This window comes from Manis javanica, chromosome 4 (genome assembly GCF_040802235.1).
Source record: "Manis javanica isolate MJ-LG chromosome 4, MJ_LKY, whole genome shotgun sequence".
Taxonomy (NCBI): Eukaryota; Metazoa; Chordata; class Mammalia; order Pholidota; family Manidae; genus Manis; species Manis javanica.
In genome coordinates this window covers 125,028,076-125,049,230 of record NC_133159.1, presented here as the reverse complement: position 1 = coordinate 125,049,230, position 21,155 = coordinate 125,028,076, and the positions used below count along the sequence as shown (strand labels likewise).

Genomic DNA, 21,155 nt, shown 5'->3' with positions numbered 1-21,155 from the left:
CACATAAGGTTTTCTTAAGGAGTTTGGTCTTCAGGAGGGATTACTGGCTTCAGACAGAGGAAGACAGGAAACTGAGAAGGGATCTCCATGCTGGAGTGAGTTACCCCCATCCCAACCAGGCAAATGGAGTGGGTTGTGGTGTCTCCCCTTCCTGAGCCTGGTGCCACCCAGTCTCCCAAAGGTGGTAGGTCCACTATCTGTTTTAACAACAAGTGAACGAATACATTTTAAGAAGTCCTGTCCATGGGATTGTCTATAATACTTTGCTTTTCTAATGATGTAACTAAATATGCGTATAGTATACAAAATTGGAAAGTGCTAAAATGTAAAAAATTGATCTGGAACTCCACCTTCTAGAGATAACCATCATAAACATATTGATGTATTTCAAAGCATGTACAAACAATTGGAAATTCCGGTTTTCTATCCTGCTTTTTTTACTGAAATATTTTCATAAGACTTTTTCTTGGCATTAAATATTCTGTAAAATTTAATTTTTAATGCCTTGAAGTGAAATTGCATGGTGAAAGCAAAGATATGACCATTTTATTATTTTTTATGTTTTTTGCTTTTTAAACCAACTTTATTGAGGTATAAATTATGTACAGTGAAAATGAGTTATATCTGACATACAACACTGTGTAAGTTCAAGCTGTACAACAGTATTCACTGGATGCATTTTTATTGTAATATGATTGCCATAGTTAGCATTAGCTAACATCTTATTGTCTCACATAATTATCCTTTCTTCTAGTGTTGTGAACAATTAAAACCTAGTCTCTTAGCAAGTTTAATGTTTATAATACAGTTTTGTTGTTTGTAATCACTATATTATGTTAGGTCTCCATGTCTAGTTACTTACTAGTTGCACATTTGGACCCTTAAACATCTCCTTTCCCCAACCCTCCAGCCCCTGAAAACCACCATTTTACTCTCTGCTTTTCGATTTTGGTTTTCTTAGATTCCACATATAGTGAATATTCGATAGTATTTGTCTTACTCTGACTTCTCTCACTTAGCATCATGACCTCAAGGGCTATCCATGTTGTTGCAAGTGGCAGAATTTCCTTTTTTCTCATAGCTTAAATAAAAATGCACTGATTTGAAGTGTAGAATTTAATGAGTTTTGATGTGTGTATACCTAATAACATCCTAATTTAAAATGTTTACCATTTTTTACTTTTAAAATCAACTTTATTTGGCTTGATTATTTTTAGCACCTGCCTTGACAAATTCCTTTCCAAATAATTACATCAAGTTTCAAACACACCAGTGATGTATATTTTCCTGGGTGTTTGGTATCCTTTTTTTAAGTTTATTGAACCAAAAGAAAACATCATTTTTATTTCTTTGATTAGGAGTGAGGTATAGGATTTTTCCATGTCTCCTCCCTGGGTGTAAGACAGCTCTTGGAATTGTCTGTTCATTCCGCTTTGGTCTTGGTGTTCTCTTTACATACTTCTATATATTCCTCCACCCTTGTCGTATTTGCTGCAGATATTTTCACCAAAGTTTCTTCTTCTTCTCCCTATGCAGATACTGGAAGTTTTAGGTTTATTTATATTATACCTTCTAATAATATTCTGTCATGCATTTATAGTTATTCTGTGGTTATATTAAGGATTTCAACCATCTGGAATTTAGCTTATGTATGTAAGTATCAGTTTTAGCCCTACAATTTTAGGCACACAGAATGCTCAAGTGATAGATTTAGAGGCATTGCTTTTTAAAAATAAGGATGCCTTCTTCATCACTCTTAGGTTTTAGAAGTTCTGGACAAAACAGGAAGACATGAAATGGAAGTGAAATAAAAAATACTGAAAGGAAAGAAAATTACTAAATGGTTCCAGAAATTCTTATTTTAAAATTCTTGGTGTCACTGATGAGGTCAGATACAAGATAGAAAATCAAAAGCAATAACCACCTGGAATATATAAAAATATGATTTCATTCACAGAAACAACCAGAAATATGAAATAACTGGGAATAATTTTAGTATGAAATATTTAAAAAATTGTCAGTGTTGTCAAGGAGGAAAAAAACACACACATGGATAGAACTGTGCCATGTGGCAGGGTAGAAATACCAAATATATTTCCATTCATCCCTCCCAAGTGAGATTTAGCTTTAATGTAATTGTAACATACTAGTAGACTTTCTGTGGGTATGTCTTTTGCAGGAATCAGTAGGTAAAGTTATTTTTTTAAATGCTAAAACTCTGTAAAATGCATCAGGTACTGTTATAATTGGAAAAAGGTAATAAAGAACAATATTCACTGTAAAAAAAATTGGCAGTGTACTTCAATAGATGAATGGATAAAGAAAAGGTGGTACATATATACCGTGGAATATTACTCAGCCATAAAGAAGAATGCAGTCTTGCCATTCATGAGAACTTGGATGGACCCAGAGGTCCAAGAGAAACAAGTCAGAGAAAGAGAAATACCATGTGATTTTACTTACATGTGGAATCTTAAGAAAATAAAACAAATGAACAAGCAAAACAGAAATAGACCCATAAATACAGAACAAATTGGTGGTTGCCATGGTGTGGTTGGAGCAAGGGCAATGTAGGTGAAAGGAGTTAAAGTGTGCAAACTTCCAATTACAAAATAAATAAGCCACGGGGTTGAAAAAAACAGCATAGGGAAATATAGTCAATAATACTATAATAACTTTGTATGGTGACAGATGGTAAGTACATTTATTATGATGATCATTTCATAATGTGTATGACTGTTGAATCAATCAATTTGTTGTACATCTGAAACTAACGTAACATTGTATGTCAACTATATTTAAATAAAAAAAGATTTTTTCAATGTACAAATGAAAATGAAAAAAAATCATCTATGGTCCTATCCTTCTATGACAACTATTGGTTAATATTTTGCCCTATATTTTCACTCTTTTATCTTCCTGTCTATAAATGTATTTTTAAAATCTCAAATATATAGTTTTACACACTTTAAAAAACATGACAGGATCATTTTTTTTTTCCCTCATTTCCTCAGGCATAACTTTTAAGGCCATCTGAGTGCACCATAAGTGTCCCTCAGGTAACTTTGATACATAGAACTTTGCTTGTATTTTTCATTTCCTTAGGCTAAAGCCCCCAAAGTAGAATTAATGTGTTTATGTAAAAGGATATTTTTAATGCCCTATCTTGTTGATCATTTTGAAGTTGTCAAATTCTTTCTTTATAGTGAGGCTCAGATGAAGAGAGTGGCAGTCTTCAAGGATCAGCATGATTAGCAGGAGGGGGTTGGATTTTGCATGAAAGAAAGAAAAAGTAAAGGTGTGGATTCTACATGTGGGAACACACATGTGGGGCACCTGAGTGGTTCGATGGCGTGGGACTTTGAAACACAGAGAGTGGTGAGTGACACGGATGGGGCCGGAGCAGAGAGGAAGCCTGGATTGTTAGGTGGCAGGAGTCAGGGTTTGGAGGAGGGCATGCCGTTATCCAGCTGGGCTGGAGGGAAACGGGTCTGCTTTACCGTGCAGACAGTGGGTTGGCAAGGGGACAGTCTTGGGGCTGGACACCTTTGAAGGTGAGTATTGTCATTTGGGTTGGCAGTTGTTATACTCCACGGTGGGAAGGGGTTTTACTGAGGGGGTCAAGGCGAAGACAAATTGGAACCCAAATCCAGATGGCTTGACAGCTGACTGATGTGGGTGGAGAGAAAATGTAAAGGAGGACTGATGTTAGGAGGAAGCAAGTGCTAATTTTAGAGATTTTGAGTTGGAGGGACTGGCTGCTCCCCAAGGAAAGAATGTTGGTACTAAGGATACAGGCTTGAGGAGGACTAGGAGTTGGGTTGCTGGTGAAATAGACAATGTTCAGTTAAATTTGAAGTTCAGATCAACAATGAGCAACTTCTTAGAATAACGATATCCCAAATATTGCATGGGACAAATTTATACTAAAAACATTCATTGTCTATCTGAACTTCAAATTTCACTGGGCATCGTGTGTTTTTACTGGCTAAATCTGGCCAAGAAAAAAACACAAGACCCTACTCTGCACATCAAAGTGCAGAGAAGCTTGGAAGGAAAATCCGAACTAGATTCCCTAGTGAAAACATGCTAGTGTGATTGGAATAGACTCAGAGCCAGTATTTCAATTAATTAAATCTTGACTTTTCCTTCATCTCATCTGAAAGTTTCCTTTAAATCCCAAGAGAAGGTTAAAAGAAAGAAAAACAGCCCAGGCTATTTGATTTGATTGGTGGTGCTGAGGATTGTCTGGGGGCCATAGCCTGGCTTACATTGTTCCCTGTGGGCATGAGAAGAGAACAGATCTGTGTGGAACAAGGCTTGAAGCCTGGCTCTGCAGTGTAAGGATGGGACAAGCTACTGTCACGTACTGTGTGCAGATCATTCTCGCTTACTCCCGGAAGCTCAGGTGCATGGGACAGTTGCTTGAGAAACTAGTAAGCCTCCCTCTGGGGAGGGGCATCTAGGCAGGGAGGGCTGGGCAGAAGGCAGACTCTTCATTGTCATCCTTCTTTATATTTTGAAATTTTCATAAGTATGTACCTATATTACCCTTTGAAATAAACTTTAAAAAATGGGAATAAGTATTTACAGAGAAAATGACAAAACTGTTCCACAGTTTAATAGGCGGAGAGCATGTAAGTGCCATGAGAGCAAGGATTCTTGTCCATCTTGTTTGTTGTGTCCTCGTCCCTAGAATAGTATCCGGCAACCTGGTAGGCACTTAGTAGGAATGAAGGACCAGCTCAACCATCTTGTGATCAATCACAGAAAGAGAAGTTTGTACTTCTTTGATTTCATGCATATTGGGAAGAGGCAGGAAGGGGGGTACATGCTTGGTATTTAAGAATGTCCACTTCACTATGAGAGGGTGAATGAAACCACTGAGGGAGAGACTTGGGCAAGGGGCTGCACCCCTATGGGGCAGACAGAGAGAGACAGCATAGACAGAGACTGGTGGAGGCAAGCCAGGAGAGCTCACCCCCAGTGATCCATCAAGGGACAAGAGCTGTTGGGAGGGCAGAGGTCAACAGCATCCCCACATTCAACAGAGACAACCGTGTGGGTTTTCAAAAGCAGGACATACATTAACAGTCTTTCTTGGGGTAGGGGAAGGTGCTCTGTCCTATACAGAAAGCCCTTAAAGCGTTTGGGGATGCTACCCAAAAAGAGCTGGCTTCAGCAGGGAATTTCTCACTGCATGCTGCTCCACGCAGTCATTCCAGGTTAGGGCTGAATGGTGACCACTGGTAGACTTGGTGCTTATAGGCCCCTATTTGGTTGTTGGAAGGGTCACACTGACCCTCTGGCATTATTTCCTCCCTTTCAGAATGCTGTTTCCAGGTATGGCTCTCAGTTCCAAGGCCATTCCCAGCACGACGCCCTGGAGTTCCTGCTCTGGTTGCTGGATCGTGTACATGAGGACTTGGAGAGCTCCTGCCGAAGGCCAGCGCCCGAGAAGGTCAGTCCCTCTGCAGGCAGCACGTTGTATTTGATTTTCTTGTTTTCACTTGAATGTATACTCAACTCCTCAAAACTGCATCTTGAAATTCAGATTCTCAGATTCCCGTGTGTCCTGGCTGCTGCATGCCCAGCGCTGTTCCGTACTCCTTTTTCTTAGCTCTGTTGTACACACAGCATGGTGGTATTTCTCTCCCTCTCTATTCCGAGTAATAGAGTGAATAGGGTTTCCTTTTGGCTTCAAGTTCGAAAATCACCTAATTGTCTATATTCTGTGCATTAGAATGGTCCTGTGAGGCCATTGAGTACCATTCCATCATTTTCTGATGGTACCATTTTAATGCTACCATTGTGTTCTCAGGTACATATCCTACAAAATCCCCAGTATTTTCTCTCAGGACACAGGTGATGGGTGACCTTTATGTGTGTGCACTTAGCATTCCCAGATTTTGGTGAAACGTTTGGGAGTAAGAAAACACCACCATCGTTTGGAGTAGCCACAGTTAATTGATTTATCAGTGATACATGTTCTTTATGGGCTTTGCCAAATAAAGATCCGTGCTGGGTCCTGCTCTACTGCTGTCCTTTAATCTCTCACTTAAGAAAGTAAGAGTGAGTGAAGTTATTATACCACAAGTGAGCAAAGTTCTTGAAACAGTGTCCATGAATACCATGCTGTAATTTAGGTGTGTTTCACAAGCTTTCATGATTAATCACATATTACTTCTGATGTGTCTCAAAATTAATCCAGGTGCAGCTCCAAGAACAGCTTTACCAGGCTTTTCTTTTGTTTGTTTTAAATCTGGACACTGTTTTTCCCAGCCCTGTTGTGAATCAACTAAAAAATGCTTTGAAAGTATGTAAGTCCTTCAGCTGTCACTTTCCTGTCCGTTCATTATTAGCTTAGAGCCCATGACTCTAGAGTAGACGAATGAATGACAGCTGCACGTGGGTGGGATGTAACATGCAGCCTGATCACTACGGTTAATAGTGCTGTACCGAGTACTGGGGATCTGCTAAGAGAGTAGATTTGAGGCACTCTCGCCACACGCATGAAAAGGTAACTATGAGAGGAGATGACATACTTGTTTGATTGCAGGAATCATCTCATTCTGTATGTATATCAAATTACCATGTTGCATACCTTACATATATGCTATTTTTTTTTAAATGAATGTCTCAGGAAGCTTTTTTTTTAAACTTGATCACATAGCCTGCTATTATCTTTATTTCTTTGTCTCTTAAGGTGACAAGTTGTAATTTTAAGAAAAGGAGAACATAACCATATGTGTGTCAAATGAGCACAGACCTATTTTAAACAATATAATATGATTAAAAGTTCAGAGTATGGCAGCCACACAAGCGGTCCTCACACCCAACACAGCAGTAGGTGAGGTGCAGGGGACAAGGGAAGTAATGATTATACAGACTCTGTACTCCTTAGATCACCTTGTGGGCTGTTACATACAGTATGAGTATCTATTGTCATTTACAGAGTGCTGCTAGGGTTATTATTCCCAGGTTATATATGGGTAATGCAAGAATCAGAGAGGTTGGGTAACCTTCCCAAAGCAACAGAGCTAGAGGGACCAAGTCAGGATTCAAGTCCAAGAGGGTCTAGCTTTAAAGCCTATTTTCTTATTTAAGAAAAAACCACCCCAGGCACCCCCAAAACACACAAATGAAACAAAGAAAAACAACACCACAACAGAACCTGGGAGGACCACACCTTCAAAGGTTACAGTGGTTTCTCTGGGTTGTGGGATAATGGGGGATTTTTCTGGTATGTATAGCGACTTTCTGTTTATCTTATTCAGACCCTTTTAGTTGCAAGTGACAGAAATATAACTTGATCCAACAAAGGAAAGGATGTTTCTTGGCTTTTATAACTTGTAAATCCTAGGGCTGATCCCGCTTTAGTTTTGGCTGTACCAAGGGCCTAGATGATGTCACCAAGTCTTCGGCTCTCTAGCTCTTGTCTCAGGCTTCGTTCTCATGCTGCCTCTCCCCATATGGTGGCAGGAGGGGCCCCTGCAGTGCTCAGTCAGTCTCCAGAGCTTGGGGTTCCAGACAAAGTCCACAGTGAGTGTCCCAGTGCACTTCCCCTGTCCCTTGCCGGGCAGGTGGCCAGCGGAATGGAATATTCCGATTGAGCACAGCTGGGTTGCATGTATGTAGAGTGGGGAGCTCCACCCAAATCATACGACCAAAGAGGGCATTTATAGATTTGGGCCTCATTGCTTCTTCAAAGGAAGGAATGCTGATCAGATACGCATGTCCACCACACTGTATATTCCATAATCTTCAAGTGAACACATTTTGAAATCATAATAATGTATTTTTTTTTGTAAAGATACTCTTCATTGAATGTTATGTGTCATAACTGGATGCTTTTCATAACTTAATTTCACTATTCATGCATAAACTCTCAAATGGGGCTAATAAATTAAGGAGTTATCATGCCTTCATATTTGCAAGGACAGCTCACATTTTATAATTCATGAACATTTAAGTTAAGTGAGTTGTCCTATGTTACTCACCTTCTACTCGGGGAAGTAGAATTGAACCTGAGTCTGTCTGTTTCCACAGCAGTGTGTGGGTCTCTTTCCTATCGTGACTGTCTTCCTGCTGGCCCCACAGGGCAGGCCTCTTGTCCTGGTTCCCCCACCACCCTCCCTGGCTGTGCCAGGCAGATCTTCCCATCTGGAGAGTAAGAGGGATATAGGCAGCCTTCTAAACTGCTTTTCAGTCTTCCTCTTCTGTCCCTTGGTGGCAGGAAAGGCATCGGCCATAAGGGTGGGGAGGGCCACAGAGAGTGTAAGTAACTTGCCCTGAGTCACAGAGCAAAGCAGTGGGAGAGCCAGGATCCAAAGCTGGGAACTATGGCTCTAGAACAGGGTGTCAGCCTCAGCACTTTTGAAGTTTGTGGATGGAGAGCTCTTTGTCTTGTGCATTAGAACATTTGCAGCATCCCCCTGTTCACTGAATGCCAGTGGCCCCTGCAGCTGTGACTGATAAGCAGAGTGTCTCCAGCCATTGCCAAGTGCTCCAACTGGGGGACAGAAGCACCCTCGGTTGAGAGCCACTGCTTTGTAGCCTTTGCTCCCAACTATGGTACATCCCCCCTCCACCCCAAGCTTCCTTTAAGATGGCACTGCGTCTATTTAAGCCAAGAGGGCCTGCCAATAATTCTCTCACAACTTCAAGACCCATATAAAAGCACCCGTAATTGGTCTTCCAATTTCCACTGTGCCCCTTTACTATATGTATGTTCACACTGCAGCCAGAGTGACCTCTTTAGAAAGGGAGTAAGATCACGTCACTCTCCTATTGAAATTTTTCCAGTGGCTTCCTGTTGTGTGTAGAGCAAAATCCGGCCTGCTATGTGGTTGACTGGGCCCTACTGGGCCCTACCTAACTGGGCCTGCCAACCCCTCAGCCTCATTTCAGGCCCCTCTCTGCCCCTTGCTTATTGTCCCTGGCCACGCCAGCTGCTTCCTGTTCCTCTAGTGGGCCTGGGAGCTGCCAGGGAGCCGCAGTGGCCACGAGCCAGGCAAGAACGGGGGTGGCTGTGGGCCAGAGTGAGGAGTTTGCCTGGCTCTTAATTTTTGACCTGATTGAAGCCAAAAAAGATCTTTTACTCTGTCTGGGGTCAAAGCCCCTTCTGACATTTTCTCTCAGGCAACTGGGCTGCCTGTGGAGGCCTGGCTGTGAACACTTGAAGGTAAAGAGCAGAACCATTGGGATTATTTGGTAGAAAACTTCATTTTCCCCCTCCAAGAAGGGAAGGGGACTATCCTCTGTGTAACTCTGAGTGATTTTTCTCTTTGAGGTTATTTCTGTTTCAAATGTATGAAAGCCACATAGCTAGATTTATTTGAAACGGGAAGAACCACTTTCTTCTCAGTTGTAATGTTTTCATCTGGCCAAAAGGGTGTATTTTTACTGCCCTATAGACACCATCACACAAACGATCTTGTTGCCAGTTTATCTTACAGAGAGTGCTACTCGGACAGAATTAAGAGAGGGATGAGGTTGGGGAGAGGACCAGGATGCTAACATTTATTAAGCACCTACTGTGTGCCAGGCAGGACATACACATCACCATTTTTTATTTTAATGATGGCTCCATGAGGTAGATGTCCTGCTTTTCCTTTTTGATGTGGAATGAAGCTTAGAGAGATTCAGGGTCACTTGGCCAGCAGAGCAGAGCCAGCCTGGTCTGACCTCACAGTCCATGCTTTGGGAATGACCCTCTGCTGCCTCTCACTGCAGCCTCGTTCTGGATTTTCTTCCCATACCCTGTCCCTGGGGACCCCTTCCCCTGCCACTCCCAGCGTGCTGCATCATCACCGTGATGTCCTAGCAGCCTGCAGTCAGTGTGAAGTCTCCGGTTGCAAGTAACAGCAGTCAACTTCCGCTGACTCGGAGAAGAAGGGAGTTTATCAAAAGGCCAAGGCCAGCACACATGGTCCAAGGGAAGGCTGAAGCACCAGGCCTGGAACGGTTGAGAATCAGCTCCAGGCTGTGGTTGGCAGTGGCAGGAACTGCTCTGGCTCTCTGGCCTGGACACTGCTGCTAGAATCCATGTCTCGGCCTTGTGGTCGCTTTGTTAAGGATTCAAGTGCAGGGCAGGCATGTCTCACCAGTCCAGCAGGGGTCTTGGGCCTGACCCTTTGTAAGGGAGGGCAGGACCCCTGGTTAAAGAGCCTTGCTCGCTTTCCCGTGGGCTGAATTCAGTGTTCAAAAGGGGTGCTTCTGCCAAAGAGGAGGAGTGAATCCTGGGCAGCCACAAATGCCAGCGTCCCCCCTGCGTCCAAGGGGGACAAGCCCTCTCTCCACTGAGCCCTTGTCTGTTTGCTGTGAGATGTCTCTGCCTGGGTGTTGATTGCCCTCCAACTCCGCAGGCCCTTTCCTGACCCACTTCTTTTGATAATTTCCTCTTCTGCTAATGGAACTTTCTCCAGGCACCAGATTGGAAGCCTAGCGTTGGCCCTGTTTCTCTCCTCCCTCACTCTGCCCCTGTTCCCCAGCAGGTGTTGTTACGAGCTGCATACACGGTTACGTCTTGGGCCAATCCCTCCTTTTCATTTTCATGGCTCCTGGTCTAGTCTACCTTGTTTTGGCCTGACCTTCAAGCCTCCTACCCTGTGTGCTCATTCCAGACTTACCTCCTTCATCCTGTGCCTGGCTATCAAGCTAAAGCATCCCTTTGTGTATGTAGCTACCGCCTAGGTCCCAAACATCAGATACTCGCCACTGTGTAACCAGAACAAACATTTATGTAGTGCTCACTGTGTGCCGGCCACTCTTCCAAGTGTTTCGTGTATATTCACTGTTGAAATGTCAAAAAATCCCTATCAGATAAATACTTTCATTCATGATCCCTTTATTACAGTTGGGAAACATTAAACAAAGAGATAAAGTAATTTATTTAGCTGAATCAGAGGCTGAATAACTCCCACAGATAAGCGGCAGTGCAGGGATTTGAACCCTGGCCATCCAAGTCCAGGCTGTAGTTCTTAGCCCTGGTACTAGGCTGTGTCCTGACCCAGGTGGTCATCCTTAGGACACTGAGGGCTGCACCCAGCATGGCACCGGACTTGCTTTCCAGCCCTGTTTTCTACTTCCCTCTGCACATCCTGTACTCTGGTCAAATTGTGCTTCGTAAAATAGAAGGACAAGTAAGAGCGACCTTTCTGAGTATTTGTCCCTCTTGTTTATCCCACTGTTTTATTACGGAAAATCGCAAGCCTATGGAAAAGTTGAATTAATCATACAGTGAACCTAGATTCTATGATTTACATTTTAATAAAATTGCTTTACCACATTTATCCATCTCTCCATCCCTCTATCTACTCATCACTCCATCCATTTTTTTCATCATATTTTTTTTAAATGATCCACTTTAAATTACATTGCAAATATTGGTATACTTTGTCCCAAACACTTCACATGCATTCCTTTTCCCGGCTCTTTGAAGATGCTGGCCTTGAAGACTGGAGCAGTGTGGCCACAAACCGTAGAATTCCCACAGCTGCCAGAAACTGGAAGAGGCATGGAGTATATTCTCAAGAGCGTCCGGAAGGAGCGTGGCCTTGCTAACACCTTGATTTTGGCCTGGGGTGCTGATTTGGGGTGTCTGGTCTCAAGATGTGAGAGAGAATAGATTTCTGTTGTTTTTAAGCCACTAGTCTGGGGTAGTTTGCCACACAGCAAAGGGAACTGATGCAGAAGAGAATATGAGGAAGGGTCAGTAGGACTGATAAGTGAAGTGAAGGAGGTGTGTGCAGTGCACTAAGGGGCAAAGCCTGGTTTGTCTGGGAAAAACAGCCCTCATGTGAAGACTGACTCACGGGAAGATGTGGATGGGGAAGATGGGAAGATTTGGTGCAACGTCTTTGAAGTGATAGTAGCAAGCCCACATGACATGTACAGGAGGTGTCCAGAAACACAAGCCCCAGCAGGATGGAGATGAAGGATGGGATAATGAGTCCAGAGGCGATAGTTTAGGCTGGGTGAGTGTGTGTGTGCATTCCCCAAGGTTCATGCTTCAGCTCTTTCAACACATTCTCTCTTAAGGAGGTCAAGTGAGTGGAGGAGCAGTGAATTATGGTAAATGCAACATTGAAGGTCTGGTTTCTGCTGAACCCAGGCCCAGTGAGGGACGATGTGGGCCCAGGAGTAGGCCAGAGGCTCACTGGCCTGGACGTGCTGGAGTGACAGGAAATGTATCTAATTGTGCTTCCTTTCCTCATTTCTTTGCAGATTCAGCCTGAAGCCAGTAAAACCTCTGAAAACCTCCCGTTGCCATCGGCTCAGCTTTCTCTAAGTCAGAGTTTTGTGCAAAGCCACTTTCAAGCCCAATATAGGTAAGAATATAGGTAAGAATGGACTGTGTTTAGAAGGTATCTCCCGAAGATTCAGCAAATTTGTATGCTGGCAACTAGCCTACCATTGCCACAGTTACCCTGAGATCACAAAACAGCAAAAACCAAAGACACCCTCTCTTTCCCATTACAGGTCCCAGTTAACCAGTCACTTCTGTCATCTCTGCCGTTTAGTATTTCTTCTAGCCTTCTTGCTGGCTTCTGGGCTACCCATCCCCCTTGAAGGAGGTTTAATGCAAGGGTGGTTCTACAGAGTATAAATGTGGAGGCTGGGATCTATCAGCAGACAATCACTGAAAAGTTGGCCAGACCCTTCCTGTTTGTTCTTTATAGCCAGAGAGTCCAGTTTAACATGTTATCTTGAGCTCAAGATTTCCCAGCATTATGGAAGATATAAAAATATATATAATTACACACTCTTACTTCAGAAAAGTTCCCTTTGGGCTTTTATATATCAGCATTTCAGAGATTCAAAGAAGGCAGACTTATTGTCAAGTAATAATGTTTTATTGAGAGTACTAATTGCAGTGAGCAATCAGAAAGGGGAGAAACGTCCCTGGGCTTCTTGGAGGAGGTGTGCCTTTTGACAGACTCTGAAGGATGAGTAGGATTGAATGGATTAGAATATACTCAACAAGAATGAACCCTGCTGAGAGGTGGAAATGAGCACAGTAATCAGGATTTAGGGAAGCCCCTGGTTACAGAGTGTCCATTAGGTGACATGCTCACCCCTACATTTTTTAATTTAATACTTACAAGAACCCCAGGAGGGGAGTTACAATCTCGGGTTGGTCTTTTCAGAGGACGCATAGCGAGGGCAAACCAGGGTTGGACCTTTGATAGATCTGTGAAGCACGAGGCCTGCTTCTGCTTTCTTTGGAATTCCTCTTCCGTTGCTGTTCCGTCTTGCCTTGTTCTTTTCCTGTGATTTTTCTGCTGTTACTTTAGTTGCTCAGAAACTCTGCCCTCTCATTCTTCATTATGGACACCAAAACACTTTCTATATTTTTCTTCTGGATGTTGCATTAGATCATTTTCAAAGGCACGCTTTTCTCTGAGTGTTTCATGTACTTTCACTTTTCCTTTGCTCTGCTGTGTCTTTCCTAAGTCTCCTGTTGTTTTTTTTCCTCTTATTTATATCAAATAAAATAACAGTTATTCAGTCTTCTGGCATTCACTTACTTAATGGCCATTTACTTCCATGCATTTTGGGCATTTGTATTCTTTGTATTTGAAAAGGAGGAGAAGACTTAAAATTGCCCAGAAAGTGACCTGATTTAGGATTTTTATGATTTTCAGTGATTACCAGTAAAAATAGTTGGATATGAGAAGGCTCTGTCATTGCCCAAGGAAATGCTCTCTTCACAGTGGAAAACACAGACCCAGAGTGCTACTGGCTTACAGATTGGATTGGGACTGTTCTTGTTCAGTCCTGGTATTCAATGAGTGGCTACAAATTCTACAGAGCAGAAAAAAATATTGGCCAAATATTCGTTAGAAACCTCTGGTAACTTAGATGGTCTGAAATACAAGTTACATGACTTTGGCTACAGAGGAGTCTCTTCTGAAGAGACTGCTGGCGTAGGAGGGCCTGCTCACTTGGTTAACTTCAAAGGCTCAGACACAGTAGCGGGAATTGCCTTAATTAAAAAATACTATGGAACAAAAGATCCTATTGCAGGTTATTCTGTTGCAGCGGCAGAGCACAGTACCATAACAGTTTGGGGGAAAGACAATGAAAAAGATGCTTTTGAACATGTAGTAACACAGTTTTCATCAGTGCCTGCATCTGTGATCAGTGATAGCTATGACATTTTTAATGCCTGTGAGAAAATATGGGTGAAGATCTAAGACATTTAATATTATCAGGAAGTACAGCGGCACCACTGATAATCAGACCCAATTCTGGAAATCCTCTTGGCACTGTATGAAAGGTTTTGGATATTTTAGGTAAGAAGTTCCCTGTTACTAAGCACTCAAAGAGCTACAAGTTGCTGTCTCCTTCTCTTAAAATTATTCAAGGAGATGGAGTAGATATTAATACCTTACAAGAGATTGTAGAAGGCATGAAGCCAAACAAATGGAGTCTTGAAAATACTGCCTTCGGTTCTGGTGGTGGCGTGCTTCAGACGCTCACAAGAGATCTCTTGAATCGTTCAAGTGTAGTTATGTTGTAACCAGTGGCCTTGGGATTAATGTCTTTAAGGACCTAGTTGCTGATCTCAACAAAAGGTCCAAAAAAAGGCCGATTATCTTCACATAGGACACCAGCAGAGAATTTTGTTACACTTGAAGAAGGAAAAGGAAACCTAGAGGACTATGGTCCAGATCTTTTCCATAGTGGGATTTTCCCATAGAATGGGAATGTGACAAAAAATTATTCATTTGATGAAGTAAGAAAAAATGCAAAGCTGAGTATCAAACTGGAAGTAGCCTGTCATTAAGCTTTGTTTTATGACTGGCTGTGGGTACATGCTTGTGTATGTGTTTACATAAATGCACACATGTACACCCATGTGTGTATGTAATGCAGAATGTTTATTGTACAGGTGGGTGTTGTGTTTTATGGTACATGACAGCCAAATGATTTGTTCATTTATGGACATCCTGCCGTTTCATTTTTTCTTTATTTCAGTGTTTAGGTGATCTCAAAATAGGAAATGCACTTAACTGTGTATAAGATTAATGCTGAAGTAAGCTCTTTGGATCCTTTGCCAATAGATAGTAATTCAATCCGGTATTGGTATTTTCACAAATAACAAACCAAGAAACTTTTATATGTAACTGAAGATCACATAAAACAGATTTGCATAAAATTATCATTGCTTTGTTTATATTTAACTTGCATTTTTGTACAAACAAAATTGTGTAAGATTGAAAGTTTCAGTGATTTAACAGTCTTTCCAACTTTTCATGATTTTTATGAGCACAGACTTTAAAGAAAACACTTGAAAATAAATTACATTGCCTTGTGTCCATTAATCAGCAAGTAAAACACAGCCTTAAAAAAGAACTGGAAATGATGGCTCTCTTTGAGGCGATTGTTTAGTTAGGAAACCAGATAGTCTCTGAAATGCTTTGGAAGAAGGCCAGCGCTGTTCTTATGGAGCGGAAAATCCACAGCACTTGAGCAGTTCACTTACTCTGTGCCCCACTGGGAAGGAGGACCAAGTATGACAGCCAGAATGACCCCTGGGCACGTGTTCCTGCCCTTGGTTACTTAGCACATTGAGAAAATAAACTCTCTTCTAAGCAAGCCAAGCCTCATTGTTATACATGAAGGGAGGCCCACTTATTTCCTGAGAGATGTGGTACGCGTAGGGGAGACCTGGATTTCATGGCTACTGACCTTTTCTGGCCATGAAAGCTACTTGTAGGGCTTCCATCTTTTCTCTGCTCAAAGCAGAGGCTGCTTGAAACAAAAATGAGACAGGAGAAGGAGAACAGAGAAGGAGAGAAAAGAAAATACAGAAAGGACAGGGGAGGACAAGGCAAGGGTGTATTAGACCGTGGGGAAGGGTTGTGAATAATCGCCACCAGGTACCACCCATTGGTGTCCTTGCACAAGACATTCACTTACTTCTCTGCTCTCTCATCTCTCTACCCTTTTCCCCTCTGTCCCCATGTACTCTCTTTCTTTCCTTCTTTCAAGTATTTGAGTGTCTGATAACGTGCATGATCCATTGGTTACAGCAAGGAGCCTAATACCTTACCCACGAGAGAGAAAATCTAACCAGATATGCCCATTTTTTCTCTAGATATTTAATCATGCCTATGACATGCCAGGTTCTCTCCTAGTTGCCAGGAGTTGGGCCCAGCCCCTGTTCTCATGGAGCTTACCTTCTGTTGGGGGGTGTTACATACTACACACGTCAGCAAACCGCTGTGGTAGTGGCCGGTGGAATGATAAGGCACAACTTGGGAGGTGCGGGAGGAGGCAGCCAGCATTGGATAAGATGGTCAGGGGAGGCTTCTTTGCAGAAGGGACATTTGAGCTGAAAACTAAGCTGTCTCTCAGTTCTCAGCTATTCAACTGTTTGGGGACAGGGTATCCCAGGTCGAGGAAACTGCAAAGGCAAAGGGATGGGATTATCTTGGCAAGTTCAAGGGACAAAGGGCCAGGGTAGCTGCTGCCGAGTGGTGTAGGGAGGGAGGTGAGGCTGAGGTGAATAGGTGGACGGAGATCTGGTGGTGCAGGTATCTGGCCCAAGAGTGGGCTTTAGTCTAAAGGGCACAGGAAACAACTGCAAAATTTAAAGCAGGTTGTGGTCTAGTTATTGATTTAAGAGGTCATGCTGGTTATTTTGGGTGATGCACAGAGCCGCAGCCCATGTCGCGCAGCCTCCCTGTGGCTGGGTGATGGTGGCAGCTGGGGCTCTGGAGGTAGGGGTAGAGATGGACAGAAGTGAAAGGAACATCTTTTGGATGTAGTCAACAGGACTTGCTAATGAGTTTAAGGGTGTGGCATGGATGGATTTGGGGGAGGATGAGACTGTAGGGAGACTCCTGGGTTGTATATAGTCATATAGTTGGCAAGTGCTTTGAAGGACAAATTGAGGGTGCTTTGAAGGGCATGTTATGGGGTGAAAGGAAAACCTCTTTTCCTTTGCAGTGCTCTTTACTGCTACAGTACTTACAGTATGTCTGACACCAGGTGTGCGTGGTGAGGGTGTTGCCCATGCCAAGCAACTCTGCAGTTCCTTGTAGACACCAACTGAGTGTCCTACAGTTCAACTCCATTCTGACATGTTTATCTGGAGAGTGCGTCAGATCCCACAGCCGAAGAGCTCAGTCCCATAAGACTACCCCACTTCCTCACCGGACATTACTCATAGCCCCAGGCTGTCACCTGTGCTCCTGACCAAGTGGCTACAGATCAGAGGTTCCCATGACCCTCTGAACAAATCATCAGGTTTGATAATTTGCTAGAGTGGCTCAGTTTACTCACTAAATTACTGGTTTATTATAAAAGGATCAACTCAGGAACAACCAGGTGGAAGAGATGCACAGCAGGATGTAGAGGAAAGGGGCTCAGAGCTTCCACGCCCTCTCTGGGTGTACCACCCTCCCACGTCTCCACATGGTCACCAGCAGGGAAGTTCTCCAAACCCCTTCTGTTAGGGCTTTTATGGAGGCCTCATTACTGGGCATAATTGATTTAATCATTGGCCATTAGTGATTAGCTCAACTCTGATTCCCCTCCCTTGAGGAGGTCGGGTTGGTGGCAGAGGGCTGCAAGTCCCCATCCTCCAATCCTATGGTTGGGTCCCCCGCCTTCCAGGTTCCATCCTGTGTTTTTTAGGGGCTCTCTAAGAAGCACCTCATTAACATACCTCAGGTGTGGTTGTAAGGGGTTTATTATGAATAACGACAGATGCTCCTTTCACCTTTATGACTTCCATCACTTAGGAAATTCCAAGGGTTATAGGAGCTCAGATATATACAGTTGACCCTTGAGCAATTCAGGGATAGGGGCACTGACCCCACCTACCTCATGTAATCAAAAATCCATGTATGAATTTACAGGTTCAGTGCAACCCCTTTCAGAATACTAATGACATTTTTTAGAGGAAATAATCCTAAAATTCATATGGAACCACAAAAGATCCTAAATAGCAAAAGCAATCTTGAGAAAGATCCAAGCTGGGGATATTATGCTCTCTGACTTCAAGCTATACTACAAAGCTACAGTAATCAAAACAGTGTGGTACTGGCATGAAAACAGACCCATAAATCAGTGGAACAGAATAGAAAGCCCAGATATAGACCCACACATATGTGGTCAATTAAAATATGATAAAGAAGACATGAATATACAACGAGGAAAAGACAGTCTCTTCAATAAGTTGTGTTGGAAAAACAGCTGTGTGCAAGACAATGAAACTGGATTACTGTCTAACTCCACATACAAAAGTAAACTTGAAATGGACTAAAGACATAAATATAAGACATGAAACCATAAAACTCTTAGAAGAAAACACAGGCAAAAATCTATTGAACATAATCATGAGCAATTTTTTTTGGACACATCTTCCTGGGCAAGGAAAACAAAGTAAAAAAATGAATAAGTGGAAATAAAACAAACTAAAAAGCTCTGTTTGCAAAGGACACCACCAACAGAACAAAAAGTCATTCTACAGTATGGGAGAATATATTCATAAATGATTTATCCAATAAGGGGTTAGCATCCAAAATATATAAACTAAAATGAATCGACATGAAAAACCCCAAATAACCCAATTAAAAAATGGGCAGAGGACCTGAACATTTTTCCAAAGAAGAAATACAGATAGCCAACAGGCACATGAAAAGATGCTCCACATCACTAATCATCAGGGAAATGCAAATCAAAACCACAATACGATACCACCTCATACCAGTGAGACTGGCTGCTATCCAAAAAACAGGAAATAGCAAGTGTTGGTGAGGATGTGGAGAAAGGGAAACCATCCTGCACTGTTGGTGGGAATGCAAATTGGTGCAGCCACTATGGAAAGCAGTATAGAAGTTCCTCAAAAAACTAAAAATAGAAATACCATTTGACCCAGTAATTCCACTCCTAGGAATTTATCTGAGGAAAACAAAATCCATGTTTCAAAACATAAGCACCCTTATTTTTATTGCCACATGATTTACAATAGTCAAGATGTGGAAGCAACCTAAGTGTCCATCAACAGATGAATGGATAAAGAAGATGTGGGTATGTATACACAGTGGAATATTACTCAGCCTTGAAAAAAGAAAGAAATCTTGCCATTTGGAACAACATGGATGGACCTAGAGGGTATTATGCCAAGTGAAATAAGCCTGGTGGAGAAAAACAAATACCACATGACTTCACTTAGTTGTAGAATTTAAAAACAAAACAAAATGAGCAAAAATAGCAGTAGACTTAAACAGAGAAGTGACTTGTGGTTACCATCGGGGAGGGGGTTGAGTAGGTGAGTGGGGGAAGGTGAGGGGGATAAAGGGGCATAAAAATCTCAGTCATAATATAAGTTGGTCATAGGGATGGTAGTACAGCATGGAGAATACAGCCAATGATTCTGTAACGTCTTCTGTGTTGACAGTATCTGCACTAGTTGGGGTGAGGATTTAGTAACGTGTAACTGTTGAACCACTGTATTGTATAATTGAAACTAATGTAATACTGTCTATCAATGAAAAAATGAAAAAAAGTCCACATATGACTGACTCTTTAAAACTTTACAATGAATAGCCTATTATTGACCAGAAGGCTTAACAATACCGTAAACAGTCGATTAACTCATAATTCAGCATGTCACACGTATTATATACTATCTTCTTCCAATAAAGTAAGCTAGAGAAAAATTTTTTGAATTGCTGCAAACATTCAAAAAATTTTTCCTCAGAGAAATCCACATATAAGTGTACCTGTGCAATTTAAACCCGTGTTGTTCAAGGGTCAGCTGTATATCTTATTATAAATCGCAGCATTACAAGGTGCCTGACGGGTATGGGTAAGCTGGGAAGATTCCTGAAGAGGTGACATTGGAGCTGATTCGATATTAAGGACCGCGAGGGTTCTTTGGGGAGATTACTGTAGGATAATGTGTGAGAAGGGAGGTATTCATGCTGAAAAAAAGGACTTGTGGCAGCTAAAAATACTGCTTTGTGTCTGATAGACTTTAGCAAAGGAAGAGTGTACTTAGGGACATCCGTCTAGGTGGGGGCTTTTGAGGTGTGAGAAGGGTGTCTGCAGTGGGCGGTGGGCACTGCTCCAAGAGGTGCCCCCTGAGTAGTGCCTCCTACTGCTCCCGACCCTCTCCGGACTTCTCTCCACCGGGGTGGGCTTGCCTGGCATGCAGAGTCACCCGGTGGCAGCCTTCCTTATGAAATTAAAAGCTGGAGGTGTTATTATAGTTAATTCAGAGGTTCCTGTTCACCGCGCTTCTCCCTCCTCCATCGCCCTTCCCCCCGCTTTTTAGGCGGCTGGGATTTTGACTTTGGCTGGAGGAGAGAAGGAGGAATAGTATCAGGGTGGTGGGTATACTAGAGGAAAAATAGTTTTTCCATACGGTTATGACTACGACCTGAAAACATCTGGAAGTTTACTGACCAAGGATTTTTGCCTATGTTAGAGTTTTGGCTAGAGGAGGGATTGTGTGCATGTGTGTGTGTGTGTGTGTGTGTGTGGTTGTGTGTGTATTGTATATGCACATATAGTTGTTCATTTCTTCATGCCATTCATAGCTTTTATTCACAGAAAGTCTAATCTGGTCCCCACTCCAAGCAGCATTCCCTTCTAGACAGAGTATGTTTTTGAAGGCTTTTCAGAACAGATCTTGGAGAGGTGACACCTGCCTTATATGTTGCAAAGACATCAGTTCCACCGCTCAGGGAGCAGGTGGAGTTGGCCGGGTCTGAGGTGCAAGATGTGTATGTGGCAGCAGCAAAAGGTCAGAGTGGTGAAACGTGCATCATCACAACTTGGGGCTCGTTTCTGGGCCTTTGTACAGTGGAAACCAAAGCAGTTCTGAGCTTTGGTAGCACTGGCCAGGTTGGCTTTGTAAAGGGCAGTTTGATGAGAATGAACACCTTCGGGAGAAAGCGAGTGAACACTGAAGGTCAAGGGGATGGTTTTCTGCCCTTTGCCCCCATGGGCACATGAGGGTTACTAGGACAGGCCTGTGTGTACTCGGAGGGGTGGTGAGGACGGGCGCTCCTCAGGCATGTTCAGGGTATCGCTGAAGCCTGGTCACACCCAGAGTACAAGTATAGCTGCCTTTCTCTCTTCCTGACCTTACTGGTCCCACTCACTCTGTCCTTATTTCTCATATTTAA

General features: G+C 42.7%; 1 protein-coding gene and 1 pseudogene across 3 annotated transcripts in view; both read left to right on the top strand.

Annotated features, from left to right (window-relative positions):
* The window catches only part of LOC108410060 (ubiquitin carboxyl-terminal hydrolase 43), a 59,965-nt gene that overhangs the window by 3,775 nt on the left and 35,035 nt on the right, over nt 1-21,155 (top strand). For 2 of the 3 annotated variants that reach the window (XM_073234798.1, XM_073234797.1), the window contains exons 2-3: nt 5,330-5,461; nt 12,229-12,332. In XM_073234798.1, coding sequence (XP_073090899.1) covers nt 5,330-5,461; nt 12,229-12,332 — 236 coding nt within the window. Of the gene's footprint in view, nt 1-3,206; nt 3,379-5,329; nt 5,462-12,228; nt 12,333-21,155 lie in introns of all 3 variants that reach the window. The other variant, XM_073234800.1, reaches the window with a different exon arrangement.
* LOC140849235 (nicotinamide phosphoribosyltransferase pseudogene) lies at nt 12,951-16,807 on the top strand (annotated as a pseudogene).